The sequence below is a fragment of the Schistocerca piceifrons genome, chromosome 9, assembly GCF_021461385.2.
Source record: "Schistocerca piceifrons isolate TAMUIC-IGC-003096 chromosome 9, iqSchPice1.1, whole genome shotgun sequence".
Taxonomy (NCBI): Eukaryota; Metazoa; Arthropoda; class Insecta; order Orthoptera; family Acrididae; genus Schistocerca; species Schistocerca piceifrons.
Window position 1 is genome coordinate 35,118,712 of NC_060146.1, and position 16,677 is coordinate 35,135,388.

The 16,677-nt window shown below is 42.5% G+C and overlaps 1 protein-coding gene across 1 annotated transcript in view; it reads right to left on the reverse strand.

Moving 5' to 3' along the window:
• LOC124716912 (putative ATP-dependent RNA helicase DHX57) overlaps nucleotides 1-16,677 on the reverse strand; it is a 232,224-nt gene that overhangs the window by 213,156 nt on the left and 2,391 nt on the right. Inside the window, exons 2-4 of the mRNA XM_047243480.1 lie at nucleotides 6,652-6,769; nucleotides 5,722-5,900; nucleotides 126-441 (exon numbers count right to left, since the gene is read on the reverse strand). Of these exons, the coding sequence (XP_047099436.1) occupies nucleotides 126-441; nucleotides 5,722-5,900; nucleotides 6,652-6,769 (613 nt within the window). The remainder of the gene's footprint in view (nucleotides 1-125; nucleotides 442-5,721; nucleotides 5,901-6,651; nucleotides 6,770-16,677) is intronic.

The window sequence follows — 16,677 nt, forward strand, 5'->3', positions numbered from 1 at the left end:
GAGGTGATAATTAAAACTTTATGAGTACCCTCATACATACAATCTGGGTAACTGGCAGCTTTTTTAAAAAAATAAAAAAAATAAAAAAAAATATGCACAAGTAGTGAAAAGCACTGGCTGCTCACCCTATGTAAGTAGTCGAGTTGCAGTTCCAACACCCACACACGATTCACGACACGCTCCTTGAAGCTCCCCTCGTATATTGATTCGAGCGAAGACTTTTCCTCGGCACGCTGCGTCACTATGTACTCCGCATCCTCCGGTGATAGTGGATCACAATTTAATTCACTCTTTCCCGTCGCACTGGACGGCAAGGCAATGTCGGAGGAGAAGGTAATCGGCATCTGAAAATACTGCGACAGCAGCAGCTCGAGAGCCACGCCTACATCCCCCTTGCTGATCTCCAGGGCTTCGACACAGTGGTTCTTCTCAAAGCCATACCTGCAAACAGCAATGAAACACACTACCTATTAATATCACCAGGGAAAAAAAAGAAGAGGAAGAAGAAGAAGAAGAAGAAGAAGAGGAGATGAATTGCACAAGTTCTTGAAACAAAAAACATCACTGCTAGGTCCTGCCCCACACCCAACCCCATCCCTCCCCCGGGATTCCAATTTCACTTTTCCACGCAGTCTTCCTCTGTTCTTCCCCCTGAATCCACTACTCAACATCGCATTGCACTGTGCACACATCCCCCACCTACATCCCTAAGGAACTAACTGTTGCTGGTGCAATATTCCTATCCTGGGCAGTTGCTGCCCTTTCATCCCACTAACTTACTTTCTCCCTTTCTCCCCAGATCAAACTCTATGTGACACAACCCTAATTGAAGTGCAGAGCTAAAGTATGGAGAGGAGGGGGGGAGGGGGGGGGGGGGGAGATTGTCCAACATTAAGCTAGCAAAGTTTTCAGCCTTATCTAACAAACAGTACGGGCTGAGGCCATAGCTCAGTGCCATATTCAAGGTGCAAGTTGCAGCCAACTGTGTATCATTTCACCATACAAACAGCTGCCTTAGTAGTCACCCAGCTCTCTGGCCAATAACCAGCCTTCAGGACCTTCCGACAGCACCGAAGTATCCAGTAGTCCACATTAACAGGGCCCAGACTACTGCATAAACACTACTGGATCAGCCGACCGGGCTGTCAGCACAGGCTACAGATTGTCGTCTGGCACAGAGTCACCGACATGCTCTTGAAACAGCTGTATCAATGCAGTAAGGTTACAAGCCAACGACCGCTGCGGGGTGGCCTTTGGCCGAGACCACCAGTGCTGTACCACCATCTCAACATGACATTCTGCTGGAGATACACCCACAGCGTCCGAGGTACAAATGAAGGCCTTCCAGGTCTAAGCAATTGGGTTCTGCCAATGCCAGGCATTGTTCTGCAGTCATGGGACTGTGGTCTGACCTGGGCAACACAACAGACTACCACTTACACTGAATGTGGTCTCGCTCCACACGCAGCCGTGGGAGTTACGGCTCTACTACCTGACTCAGTGTTGTGAGGCAACTGCGAGCAAGGCTGCAGCAGAGCTGCACGGACAAGAAGCAATGAAGTCAGTCTCTGTGCCTGCCTGTCCCAGTTTCAGGTTCATCACCCATCACCTAACAACTGCCCCTCCCCCCTTTGGGCACATTTTTTTCTAGGCCTGTTTATTAGAGAGAGACTTTTTGGTGTGAAAGGAATGACACGTGTCGAAATACAGGTTCTGTTGGTGGTTTGTGGGTTTAATGTGGAACGAGGTGTGGACGGAGCCACCAGAGAGGAGGAGGTCAACGTCTTTGAAGGTAGGATGCTGGGTTGAGGAGAACCGTGTGAAGTGGGTGGGAGAGAAGGTGTTGAAGTTGTGAAGGAACAAAGATAGGGTATAGGGTGTCTCGGTCCTGAATCCAGGTCACGAAGATATCATCAATGAACCTGAACCAGACTTTGTCGGTATAGCAGGAGACCTTGTGGATGCTCACGGCTGTGCCACAGATGTGCTTATGCACCTTTTCTTCGAAGGAGAAGTAGTTGTGGTTTAGGATAAAGTCAATGAAGTGCATGAGAAATGAGGTAGTGAGTTTGGAGTCTGAACGATATTGTGAAAAGTAGCGTTCAATGGCGGTAAGACAATGGGCACGAGAGATGTTAGTGTATAGGGAGGTGGCGTCAACAGTGATGAGTAAAGGGGTGGGGATGTGGGAGAGTTGGTGAAGGAAGTGGTTGATGTCTTTGATGTGGGTGGCTAGATTGCGGGCAATTGGTTGGAGGTATTAATCAATGACGGCTGAAATTCCTTCAGTGGGGGCACAATAACCAGTCAATGGGACGTCCAGAATTGTTGCGTTTGTGGATTTTGGAGAGCATGTAGAAGGTGGGTGTGCAGGGTTTCGTAGGGGTGAAGAGGGAAATGGATTCGAGAGAGACATTCTGGTAAGAGCCTAAGGCTTTAAGTGGGGGATTGCAGCTTGTGTTGGACTTCTGGGATGGGATAACTCTGGCAAAGTTTATAGGTGGAGTAATCAGATGATCGATGGAGGCCAAGTAGTCACTGCAATTCATAACAGCAGTGGTTGAACCTCTGTCTGCAGGTACAATGATTAGGTCAGGATTTGTTTTGAGGTTGTGTATGGCTATTCTTTCTTCTACTGAAAGGTTGGTGTTGTGAAGAAGGGACCTGGGGAAGGATGGTGTGGATAAGTTGGAGGTAAGAAATTCCTGGAAGGTGACCAGCGGATGGTTAGGTGGGAGCGAGGGGGGGGGGGGGGGGGCACGGTTGGATGGTGGTATGAACTGGAAGAGGCAGGGCTCACTCTAGTAATTGGGGTGGTTTTGGTTGGAGGGACTGGTGGCAAAGAAGTGTTTCCATTGCAAGGATCAGGAGGAGAGTAGGTCTTTAACAAGCTCGGCATGGTTAAAATTGTGAGTAAGGCTAAAGGTGAGGCATTTAGATAGGACTGAAACTTCTGTGGAGCTAAAGGTCTTGGTGGAATGGTTAACAACAGTGTTATCAGAAACTTTCAACTGTGGATTTGGTGGAGAGTTGTTAGGGAGTTTTGGGTAATGTAGCAAGTTGAAAAGGCCATCTACACAAGTTTAGATGCTGTAACGGGTGGGTACAATAGGGGCTGGCTAGTGGTGCCCCAAGGAGGAAATAGGATGTCAGCAGGTTAAATAACTTATGGAAGCAGTGTCTGGAATCCACCATTTGCTGGAGGGCAAGGGATTAAATGTCGGAGATCAAATAAAAGGAGTAGGGATTACACAGTAGTAGTATGTTGTGGAGGGATCAGAGGTGGTTCCACGATGCCTGTGCCATGAAGATGTGTTTTTGCAGTAACAGGTTTGTGGGGGAAGAATCTGAAAAGATGTAGGTCACTGTGAAAGGAAGGGGTGGGATACAGAGAAAGGAATCTTTACCGTTAGGCTGTTTGGGGGCATTCCTTGGTTTAGGAGGCATTTTAAAAATGGGATGTGGGAGTGGGTTTTAGCCAGGGAAAGTGATACTTTTCAGAACTGGTGCAGAAAGATAGAGTAGGGCTGCATTGTGGCAGGAATGGTGCAAAGAAAACAGGAAAGAAACAGAAATGAACAAAATAAGAGTTGATGGTAGAGAGAGGAGCTGGGTAAGTGACAAGGCTTGTAAAAATGAATAAAAAGTATGTAAAGACATGCACAAACATGCACACACAAAAAAAAAATATGCACAGATATGTAAAAATATGCAAAAATACAGGGTGTCACAGAAAAACAGGAACATTTCCACAATCCAATAAAACTAGAAGTGATGAAAAAAGAAAGAAATTGCATTCACAGTAATTGAAACCTTACAACATTGCCATTTAAGAAACATTGATGGCATTTATCATTTTTTTAAACACTACGTCCTTTAGATGGCATCCTCCTGTACGAATACATTCGTGAAACCTGCTGTTGAGATTCCTCATTGACCGCTGCAACATCTCAGCTGGGATACTGTGAATTGCATCCCGAATTCTCTGTTTTAACTCATCCAGGGTTCTTGTTCAAGTCATGTAGACTTTGCTCTTGAGATAGCCCCACAAGGGAAAAAAAAGAAAAATCACAAACTGATAAATCTGGCGATCTAGGAGGCCAGGAATGTTATCGAATTGTGAGATCAAATGGTTGCCAAACATTTCTGACACATATGCCATTGACTGCCGTGCAGTGTGTGATGTCGCTCAGTCCCGTTGAAACCAGGCTTCTTGAATGTTTGGAAAGTTGTTCATTGCTGGTGTAATGAAAGTTTGTAACATCTACACGAAATGATCGGCATTGTGAGTTATTGTGTTTCCCTGTTCATTTGCAAAAAAATAGGGTTCAATAATCCCGTGTGATGAAACACCGCACCCTACTGTCACTTTACTAGCATGTAAAGGGTGTTCGTGAACGTCATAAGTATCTGAGTTTGCCCAGCAACGGTAGTTATGTTTATTCACAAAAACTGTGAGATGAAAATGTGCCTCATCTGACATCCATAACTTGTTTAGAAATCCATTATCATTGTTTATTTTTGTTATTTGTTGATAGAATCCTATTTGTAATCGGTAATCTTTGTCCTTCAATTGTTGCACCGTCTGCAGTTTGTACACATGAAATTTTAAATCAAGATGAAGAATTCTGCAAACACTCTCCCGGGACATACCAACCACTGCTGCTTGCTTAAAAATTGAATGCCGTGGGCTCCGTAAGACAGACTTGCACAGATCATCAATGTTCACTGGAGAACACACACTTCTTGGTTGTCCTGTTGGTTTCTTCTTGAGGGCAGACCAGTCTCCTCAAAGTTATTAATCCAACATTTTATCACATTTTGACAGAACAGCATCATGACGTCCTAAATTATAAAAACATCAAAACTCCCTCTGTGCTGCTATCAAACTATCATTGCTTTTATAAAACATTTTTATGGCTAACGCACACTATTGTGCATTCCACTGAGCTATGATTACTGAAATGACAGACTGTTTACACACTAACCGTCACGAACCTGCAGTGCTGCCACCTGCACATGGCTGCCACTACTCATTTCAAACATTCCCGTTATTCTATGTCACCCTGTATGTAAAAATACACTAACATAGATGAAACTATGTGAAACCGCATAAAAATACACACAATTACATTAAAGTACAGAAATGTAGGAGAAAAGGAATGATAAGGTATGGGATGCAATAAGCAAAAGGAGAGGGGTGGGAGCTGGATTAGGCTGAAGATCAAAAGTTCGCATGGCATGGGCAGGTGCGGAAAACTAAACACTACAGTGTGTCAGGCTGAGGGATGAAGTGGGATCAATAGGAATAAATATAACTATTTGGGGATCAAATACTACATCAACAATCCACACAGTTACGAAATCTGTGTCATGCGTGAATCACTGATACAGTGTTGATACAGCACATTTCTGCTTCTATAATCATCCCGGCCCGAACCTGTGGTAACATACTGCCCAACACCCTCCACCCAACAGTTTCCACCCCCCTCTGTCCTATCTCCTCCCCACTCTTGTCTTCCCCCTGTTTATTTGATGCCCTCAGTCAACACACCCATCCATCTCTGACCAATCCTCCTCCTTTTTGGCCACTTTTTTCCCCACCTCCACAATGCCAGACAGCTAGCCACAATTCTTCACACTGCATTACAGCATAAAAATCATTTTCCTCACAGTCATGTATTTATGGAGCCAACAGCAATTTATATCAAAGACACTCACCCCTCGAGTCTTCCCAGAGCAAAAATGTTGGCGATAGTCTGTGCATCTTGCTTTTGCTTCGGTCTGGCGGAGTAGTCGACGCCACCTTGAACTCTGAGTTGGCCTCGATCCATCCAATACTGGCAACTCAGCCTTCCCCCTTTGTCCCGGTATGACGACTGGTCACGCAGCGTGAAGTTCTGAGGGAGGTAAACGGTAATACAGTGATAACAGAATGAGTCTTTCATTTGGCAGTGGGGAGTATGCCACTTTCAAACTTCTTTGAAGATTAAAACTGTGTACCAGACCAAAACTTAAATCAAAAAATTCACTTCTATGGGACTGAATTTGGTGAGAGCACAGCCTGTAAATGTAAAGTTCTGGGTTTGAGTCCTACACCAGCACACAGTTTCAATCTGTCAGGAAGTTTCAGTACCATGCGTTTAAAGTGAATGTTGTAGAACACAGGATATAATCATCAACAGTATCAAGTGCATTTTTTGAAAACGAGAAGTGTTTCAAGTATGATGACAGTCACTTCGAACATGTTTGAAACTACACATGGGCGGTCAGACTGAAAATGCCTAGAGAACATTTTGTACTTTATATATCTTCCTTACAATTTCTTGGATCTGCTGTTAAAGAAACATTGTCAGATGAAGTACATATACAAATATTACAACAAAATTAATTACTGTTAATGAAAGGTGTTCTACATATGTGCACAGTGCTGGCAAGTGGGGTAAGAAAGGTAAAGGCACTATTACAGTCAATGAGAGAAATAAATAATAATAACACAAAACAAAACATCGAAGATATGCTACATCTTACTGCCATAAGTATACAATGCTTTTTATTCTGTCTTGGTCCACAAAATGTAAAATGCTTTAAATAAGTAGTTCACACAGAGACAGTTTATTTTTTAAAAGCAGTGGTGCAAAACAGACATACCGGACCACGCAGCTTCCTGAGTGCCTCCAATACTATACTCTCAGTCTCACTATCGAGATACAGTGTCTGCATTTCCACCTTAAGCTGTGTCGATTTGGGGGGAACTCCAACAGTAGAACTGCAAAAAACAGGTTCTATTAAAACAATGTGACATTGAAAGAAATTTCAGATTGCTAGATACCCTCTGCCATTAGCACTGTTGCTTCTGCTTCCTAACAGCAAAATTCCTATACCTGAATTAGAAGAACAAAGCAAAAGGATTGCTAGTTAGTTAAAAGGAATGAAGGAAGGAAGAAGATTGATTTATAATTCCACCAAAGACATAATGGTTAGAGACCAAGCACACGCTCAGATGGGGAGATTCCTTTGAAAGGAACCATCCAAACATTTGTCTCAAGTTGTTCAGGAAACTGTGGGAAACCTAAATCTGGATGGCAAAACAGAACCACAACCTTCCCAAATGCCTAGACAGCAAAAATCCATTTTTAGTATGGCACCTCCAGGTCTACTTTCCTCAACATTGTTTGATTTAATTTGACTACACTCTGCATCTACATCTATGCTCTGCAAACGACTGAAGTGCATGGCAGAGGGTGTGTCACATTATACCAGTTATTAGGATTTCTTCCTGTTCATTCATTCCATTCACATATGGAGTACGGGAAGAATGATTGATTGACTGCCTCTGTGTGTGCAGTAATTATTCTAATCTTACCTTCACGACCCCCATACAAGTAATACCCCATAGGGGGCTGTAGTATATTCCTAGAATCATCATTTAAAGCTGGTTCTTGAAACTTTGTTAACAGACATTCTCAGGATAGTTTACACCTATCTTCAAGAGTCTTTCAGTTCAGTTCCTTTAATATCTCTGTGACACTTTCCCACAATTAAACAAACCTGTGACCATTTATGCACACCTCTGTATACAGGGTGGTCCATTGATCATGACTGGGCCAAATATCTCACGAAATAAGCATCAAACGAAAAAACTACAAAGAACGAAACTTGTCTAGCTTGAATGGGGAAAACCAGATGGTGCTATGGTTGGCCAGCTAGATGGCGCTGCCATAGGTCAAACGGATATCAACTGTGTTTTTTAAAAATAAGAACTCCCATTTTTTATTACATATTCGTGTAGTATGTAAAGAAATATGAATGTTTTAGTTGGACCACTTTTTTCGCTTTGGGATAGATGGCACTGTAATAGTCACAAAGATATGGCTCACAATTTTAGAGGAACAGTTGGTAACAGGTAGGTTTTTTAAATTAAAATACACAACACACGTACGTTTGAACATTTTATTCCGGTTGTTCCAATGTGATACATGTACCTTTGTGAACTTATTTCTGCGAATGCATACTGTTACAGCGTGATTACTTGTAAATACCACATTAATGCAATAAATGCTCAAAATAATGTATGTCAACATCAATGCATTTGGCAATACGTGTAATGACATTCCTCACAACAGCGAGTAGTTCGCCTTCTGTAATGTTCGCACATGCATTGACGCATGTTGTCACGCGTTGTCGGTGGACCACGAAAGCAAATATCCTTCCACTTTCCCCACAGAAAGAAATCTGGGGATGTCTGATCCAGTGAACGTGCGGGATATGGTATCATGCTTCGACGACCAATCCACCTGTCATGAAATATGCTATTCAATACCGCTTCAACCGCACGCGAGCTATGTGCCGGACATCCATCATGTTGGAAGTACATCGTCATTCTGTCATGCAGTGAAACTTCTTGTAGTAACATTGGTAGAACATTACGCAGGAAATCAACATACATTGCATCATTTAGATTGCCATCGATAAAATGGGGGCCAATTAGCCTTCCTCCCATAACGCCGCACCATACATTAACCTGCCAAGGTCACTGATGTTCCACTTGTCGCAGCCATTGTGGATTTTCCGTTGCCCAATAGTGCATATTATGCCGGTTTACGTTACTGCCGTTGGTGAATGACGCTTTGTCGCTAAATAAAACGCGTGCAAAAAGATCTGTCATCGTACCGTAATTTCTCTTGGGCAGAAATGTACATGACATTTAAAGTCATCACCATGCAATTCCTGGTGCACAGAAATATGGTACGGGAGCAGTTGATGTTGACATAGCATTCTCAACACCTACAGTTTTGAGATTCTCAAATCTCGCGCAATTTGTCTGCTACTGGTGTGTGGATTAGCTGCGACAGCAGTTAAAACACCTACTTGGGCATCATCATTTGTTGCAGGTCGTAGTTGGCGTTTCATATGTGGCTGAACACTTCCTGGCAAATTAAAACTGTGTGCCGGACTGAGACTCGAACTCGGGACCTCTGCCTTTCGCAGGTACGTGCTCTACCAACTGAGCTACCCAAGAACGGCTCGCGCCTCGTCCTCACAGCTTCACTTCTGCCAGTACCTCGTCTCCTACCTTCCCAACTTTACAGAAGCTCTCCTGCGAACCTTGCAGAACTAGCACTCCTGAAAGAAAGTATATTACGGAGACAGGGCTTAGCCACAGCCTAGGGGATGTTTCCAGAATGGCAATTTCACTCTGCAGCAGAGTGTGCGCTGCAGAGTGAAAATTTCATTCTGGAAACTTCCCGTTTCCTTAAATAACGTAACTATCCAGCGAACGGTCCGGACACTTGGATGATGTCGTCCAGGATACTGAGCAGCATATGTAGCACACACCCGTTGGGCATTTTCATCACAACAGCCATACATCAACACGATATCGACCTTTTCCGCAATTGGTAAATAGTGCATTTTAACGCAGGTAATGTATCACGGAGCAAATACCGTCCGCACTGACGGAATGTTACGTGATACCGCGTACTTATACGTTTGTGACTATTACAGCACCATCTACCACAAAGCGAAAAAAGTGGTCCAACTAAAACATTCATATTTCTTTACACACTACACGAAAATGTAATAAAAAATGGGGGGCGTTCCCATTTTAAAAAACGCAGCTGATATCCGTTTGACCTACGGCAGCGCCATCTAGCGGGCCAACCATAGTGCCATCTGGTTTCCCCCTTCAAGCTAAACGAGTTTTGTTTTTTGTAGTTTTTTCGTTTGATGCTTATTTCGTAAGATATTTGGCCCAGTCAGTATCAATGAACCACCCTGTATATTCAATATCACCAGTTAGTTCTATCTGGTATGGGTTCCACACACTTTAGCAATATCCTAGAACCAGACACACAAGTGATTTGTATGCAATCTCCTATGTAGATTGATTGCACTTCCCCAATATCCTACCAATAAACCGAAGTCTACCACCTGCTTTACCCATGACTGATTATATGTGGTCATTCCATTTCGTGTCCCTACAAAGTGTTACACACACATATTTGTATGAATTGGTTGATGCCCACAGTGACTAATTGATATTATGGTCATAGGCTACAACGTTTCTTCGTTTTTTGAGTAGATAGTTTTACATTTCTGAAAATTTAAAGCAAGTTTCCAATCTTTGGACCACTTTGAAATCTTATTAAGACCAGACTGAATATCTATGCAGCTTCTTTAAAACAGTGCTTCATTATAGGTAACTGCATCACCAGCAAAAAATCTGAGGTTACTATACGTATTGTTCACAAGGTCATTAATATACAACATGAACATCAAGGGTCCCAACACACTTTCCTGGTGGCAGTGGGATCACTCATGGAAAAATTCCTGTAGTAGATGGTGTTAGAGGTGCACCTTTTTTAGATTGAAGTCAGCTGATAGGTATACGTGCTTAAAGGATGTCTCTCTACGGGCTCACCTTCAGAGTATGTCTTGTTTCCAAGTAGAGAAGGAATTAGCATATTTTATCAAAATACAAGAGGTATTAGAGATAAAGTTAGTGAACTGCTTACAGATGTTGAGTCTGAAATTATTGGTATGTCGGAGCACACTTAAATAATTTGACAGTTCAGAGGCTTCCTTTACCAGGATACAGATTAGCTGGCTGTTTTTCAAGGAGTTCGTGCGGGGTGGGGGAGTGGCTATGTACGTAAAAAACTGTATTCCACTCGAGTCCATAGACGTATCACGGCACTGCACTGAACAGATACTAGAATTCTGTGCCGGGGCAGTTGAATTTAGTGAAACTAAACTTCTAATTGTTGTTGTTTATAGGTCCCCTAACTCTGATTTCAAAGCATTTCTGCTCAAGCTAGAGAGGGCTCTTGATTCACTTTGTAGGAATTACCAGAAATTAGTTATATGGGGTGACTTCAATATAAATTTTGTGCATGATGGTGTAACAAAAAGGATGTTGGTAGATCTCCTAATACATATGATCTGATGCAGACCGTGTTTTTCCCAACTAGGGTGCAGGGAAACAGTTGCACAGCCATAGACAATAGTTTTACTCATTCTTCATTACTAGATGTCCACTCCTGGTAGCTGAGCAGTCAGCGCAACAGAATGTCCAACCTAACGGCTCGGGTTCGATTCCCGGCTGGGTGGGAGATTTTCTCCACTCCGGGACTGGGTGTCATGTTGTCCTCATCATCGTCATATCATCCCCATCGACACGCAAGTTGCCGAAATGGCATTAACTCTACAGACTTGCACTAGGTGAATGGTCTACCCGTCAGGAGGCCCTAGTCACACGGCATTTCCATTTCCACAACTAGATGTGCATTCTGTCAGTAAAAGCGCGAACGGCCTTTCAGACCATGATGCACAAATTTTAGTACTAAAAGGCTTTTGTACTCAAACAAATGTCACATGTAATTACAAACAATGTACGAAAGTTAAGCCAACAGCAATAGAGAGTTTTTTTTAAACCTTGTGAAGGAGCAAGAGTGGCAGGATGTTCATAGTGTCGATAACATAGATGATAAATATAAATTTCTCATGCTCTTTGAGATTTGCTTTCCATTAGATGTTCTAAATGGTCTACTAGCAGAAATAGGCAGCCTGGGTGGCTGACTAGTGGGATAACAATATCATGTAGAACAAAACAGGAATTATATAAACGTGTTAGAAGTAGTCACAATCAAGCTGCAGTAGCCCTTTACAAACAGTATTGTGAGATGCTTAAAATGTTATTAGGAAGGCAAAAGAGTATGTGACATGCAAACAGAATAGCTTATTCACAGGATGAAATTAAAACCATGTGGTCAGTTGTGAAGGAAGTGTCTGGTCAGCAGCACAAGGTTGACAATATAAAATCAGTTTGCAGTTTACTGATCTCTCTGTGAGGTACTGGATGGGTTAAACAAAAGGTTTCGAATGCAAGGCATATTTTTTTCCATTTAACTAAGGTGTTTGTTTGTGTTGATTACAAAATATTGCTCCAGGAGTTGGACCATTTCGGAATACGGGGAGTATCTCACAATTGGTTCACCTCTTACTTTAGCAACAGACAGCAAAAGGTCATTATTCACAGTGTTGAGAATGGATGTGATGTGGAGTCTGAGCGGAGTACGGTCAAGTGGAGGGGTGCCCCAGGGATCAGTGTTGGGGTCACTCCTGTTCCTTATTTATATAAATGATATGCCCTCTAGTATTATAGGTAACTCTAAAATATTTCTCTTTGCTGATGACACTAGGTTTGTAGCAAAGGATTTCATGTGCAACATAAGACTCAGTTTTTACAGTTTCTAACACACAAGTCAACGAAACCTGACCTTTTAACTTCAGTGAATGGGCATATGATTAGTAAAACTGAACAGTTCAAATTTCTAGGTGTTCAAATAGATCGCAAATTGCCATGGAAAGCACATGTTCAAGATCTTGTTTAAAGACTTAATGCTGCCATTTTTACTATTTGAACGGTATCTGAAGCGAGTGATCGTTCCACACGAAAATTAGTCTACTTCGCTTATTTTCATTCGCTTATGTGGTATGGTATTATATTCTGGGGTAACTCTTCCCACTGATTGATTGACTTTAATAGGGAAGCTAAAACAGCTTAGGTCTGATCCGCCACTGGCCGCACCGAAACTAGGTTTACTGTGCGGTATCGCTCACTGTATAGCTAGTAAAGCCAACCAGTATCCTTAAATAGTGCAAGGAGTCCCTCTACCAGTTTTTTGTTAGACACAATTTCTTCAGGTCTAGTGGTCCTGAAGATTCTGTGTCGTTTACTCTCCAATGCCATGCATTTGAAGATTAGGTGTGATGCATTTTCTTCACCCTCATCAAAGATCCTACATTTAGGGTCCTCTTCCATTATCCCATTGTGTGTATGTGTTTTTTGAAGTTCCCATGGCCGGTCATCAGTCCAGTCATGAGTTTGATCTCTTTCCTGTTCAATCCCAGGATTACAGAGCTGCTTTTAAAACATGGCTTGGGCATCATTACCTTACCATGTTTTTGTTAATCGACCTCGGTCCAATACCCTACACGCTGTTTCCTAAGCCAGTTCTGTAGTTCTAATTTGATCATAGCCTTGGTGATTGTTAGGACAGGTTCTGGTCCAATAAATGGAGTTGTTGTCCCACCCTAGCCAATCTATCGCCTTGTTCATTGCCACAGATCCCTGAGTGGCCAGGGACCCACACTAGGTTTACCCTATACCTTCCCCCTAGCTCCACCGGAGCCTTGTGGCAATCTGCAACAATCTTATAACTTGTTTCAGGAGTTGCCAATGATTTCAGGGCTGCCTGGCTGTCTGAATAGATGTAGATGCTACAGTCATTGTAGCACCTACACATATTCTCCTCCACACATGCCCTCATTGCAGTAATTTCGGTTTGGAATACAGAGGCCAGTTTTCCTAGAGAGATGATGCTCTCCAGTCTTGGCTGAACCCCGTACACCCCTGCCCCAATGCCTTTGTCTGTTTTTGACCCATCGGTGAACCAAATATCGGTGAACCAAATGATGTCCCCCGTATGGTGTCGAACTGTTTTTTCCCACTGCTCCCTACTTGCAATTATTATGTTGTAAGTCGAAGCAGTTGGGAGCTGTTATACAGTCAGCAGACATTCCCCCGCCATTCCTATATTTACCTCACTCACTATGTTAGTGTGTGATTCTGGATATCCGAATGAGACCCAGTTTTTGCCAGTTTTAAGTCTGTGTGCCCCAGCTGCTGCCTCGATCTTGACACAAAGTTGAAGTGGAGACATATCCAGCATGGCTTCCATTCCAGTGGTTGGTGTGCTGCTAATTCAACCCATTATGGCTAAGCAGGGCAATCTCTGCACCTTAGCAGCAACCTGTTGTTCTACCTTCTTCCACCACACTACGGCCCCATAGGAAATCCTAGGTCTAACCACTGTGGTGTATATCCAGTGCATACCCCTTGGGCTTGGGCCACAGTTTTTGCCACAAGCCCTCCTAGTACTCACTAGAGTACTTTGTGCCTTGGAGCAGATGCCCTTAATGTGAGACGTCCAAGTTAGCTTCTCATCCAAGGTTACCCCTAGATGTTTCACTATCCCCTTCACAGGTAGATTTTCATCGAAGGACTTTAGCACAATAGTCTTCTTAGGACTAACTCTCAGATCCTGTTTAATGCACCATTTTTGCACAAAACTCTTCCCATTCTAAAAGGATATTTTTGGCTCAGAAACGGGCAGTTTGGGCAAAAAGTGGTGTAAGTCCATGAACCTCTTGTCGACCCCTGTTCACGAGTCCGGGTATTTTGACACTGTTCTCTCAATATATACAGTATATTCCTTACTGTCATTTCTTGTTTAACAATATTAGCTTATTACCAGGAGTAAGAAGCTTTAACTCAGTTAATCAAACCTGCATTTGGATCAGACTTCCGTAACTCTTGTGCAGAAAGGTGTGCAGTATACTGCTGCATCCATTTTCAATAAGCTATCACTTGAATTCAAAAATCTTAGCAGTAATCCATGCGCTTTTAAATCGAAACTGAAGAGTTTCCTCATGGGTCACGCCCACCTTCTATTCTGTCACAGAGTTCCTTGAAAAAGTAAGCTGATTCTTGTTGCAGTGTTGATTATGTTTACTTAAACTTGTGGACTGACTTTTTTCAGTTTCATAAACATTTATTTTTATCTGTTAATACTTTTATGTTGTAATTTCATGTACTGGCACGTTCCATGGCCTCTGAGATTTGCTCCTCAATTTGGTCCTACAGAACTTGACGTGTAAATAAAATAAAAGATACATAGGAGACCATAGTCAAATATGTAGAGGGAGACCAAGAGATGAATACACTAAGCAGATTCAGAAGGATGTAGGTTGCAGTAAGTACTAGGAGACGGAGAAGCTTGCACAGGATAGAGTAGCATGGAGAGCTGCATCAAACCAGTCTCAGGACGGAAGACCACAACAACAGGAGACCTTATGTTCCACATCTCAGCAAAAGGGACTTTCCCATTATTCACATGGCCACTGAAGATGGCCAAGTGAATATTCCTGAATTTGAATCGTGAATAGTTGCCAATGTAACTCAGGAGTAGATGTCATTGGTGTGGCAAAGCAGCATAAATCACTTGATGAGGGCAAGATCGTATACCAATTCAGTTCCTTTCACATTACACTGATATAATAGCTCTATACTTAGCAATCATATACAACCACTTGCTCGAAGGAAGATTTCTACTTAAAGACTAAAGTTGCACACGTCACACCTATACCAAAGAGGTAGCGGGAGTAATCTACTGACCTACATCAAAGAGGAAGCAAGAGTAATCCACTGATTGACATATCCACATTGCTGATGTTGATTTGCAGTAGCATTTTGAAGCATATCCTGTGTACAAATATTGTGAATTCCCTCGAAGAAAATGATCTACTGATACACAGCATGGAATCAGAAAATATCATTGTTATGAAACATAACTAGTTCTCTATTCACACCAGGCAATGAGTGCTATTAACAGGAGATTTCAAATTTAGTCCATATTTCTAGGTTTTCAGAGAGCTGTTGATACCTTTTTCTCATGAAAGATTTTTAATCAAAGCACCTACGGAGTATCATCTCAGGTGTGCGACGGGATTCATGATTTCCTGTCAGGAACGTCGCAGCTCATGGTAACCGAGTCATTGAGCAAAATAGAAGTTGTATTTGGAGTCATCCAAGGTAATGTTGTAGGTCCTCTGCTGTTCCTAAGCCATATAAATGATTTAAGTGACAATGTGAGCAGCCATCTTAGACTGTTTGCAGATGATGCTGTCCTTCCAATCTAGGGACCGATGACCTCATTGCTTGGTCCCTTACCCCATATCAACTAAGCAATTTACACCATAGTAAATTCATCAGATCAAACCAATTTCATAATGACATAATGATGTAGACAAGATACCTGTATGGTACAAAATGTAGTAATTGACTGTAAATAATTAAGGGTCGACAGAAGCGTACGATCCCACGCGTCTGCTTTGACCCGTGACGTAAGGGTGTCGTCTTGTGCGACATCATGACAGCGCGGAGTTTGGTTTGTGAGTGTGGCGTGTCTGTAGATGTCGTTGTGTTGTGGTTGATTGTGCTCAGTTTGCTTTTGCTCATTATCCAGAATTGTTCGAGTGTTGGCTGTGTTTCTAGTGGAATTCGTTTCAGTGAGTTAACGATTTTGTGTGAAGGTTAATTTAGTGTTGTTCGCTGTACATCGTGTGGTAATTTTAGTACAATTAATCGGTTGTTGTTTTTGTTCAGGAATGGATATGACGGATAAAATTAACAGTGTGCAGGTCAAGGGAAGGGTTCGATCTCAATGTATGGCTGTGTATGTTGATACTGGTATCAGGAGATGTTTTAACAGTGTGCAGGTCAAGGGAAGGGTTCGATCTCAATGTATGGCTGTGTATGTTGATATTGGTATCAGGAGATGTTTTTGAGTTATATAGGCCAAGGGAAGTGTTTGATCCTAATTTATGGGATCGAGAGCTGCTGTTGAGCTATATAGGTCAAGGGAAGTGTCCGATTCCAGATGATATTGTGTTTAGTGGAATTTGGGGAGTTTTGTGATGTTGGTTTTTTTCGTCGTTTTGTGTGGTTTTGTATGGGGGGGGGGGGGGTCTAAATTTGTTTATATTTAGTTTTCCCCTACCCAAAACACCCAATTTCCCGCGCTTATCCCGTTAGTCTCATTAGGCTTTTTG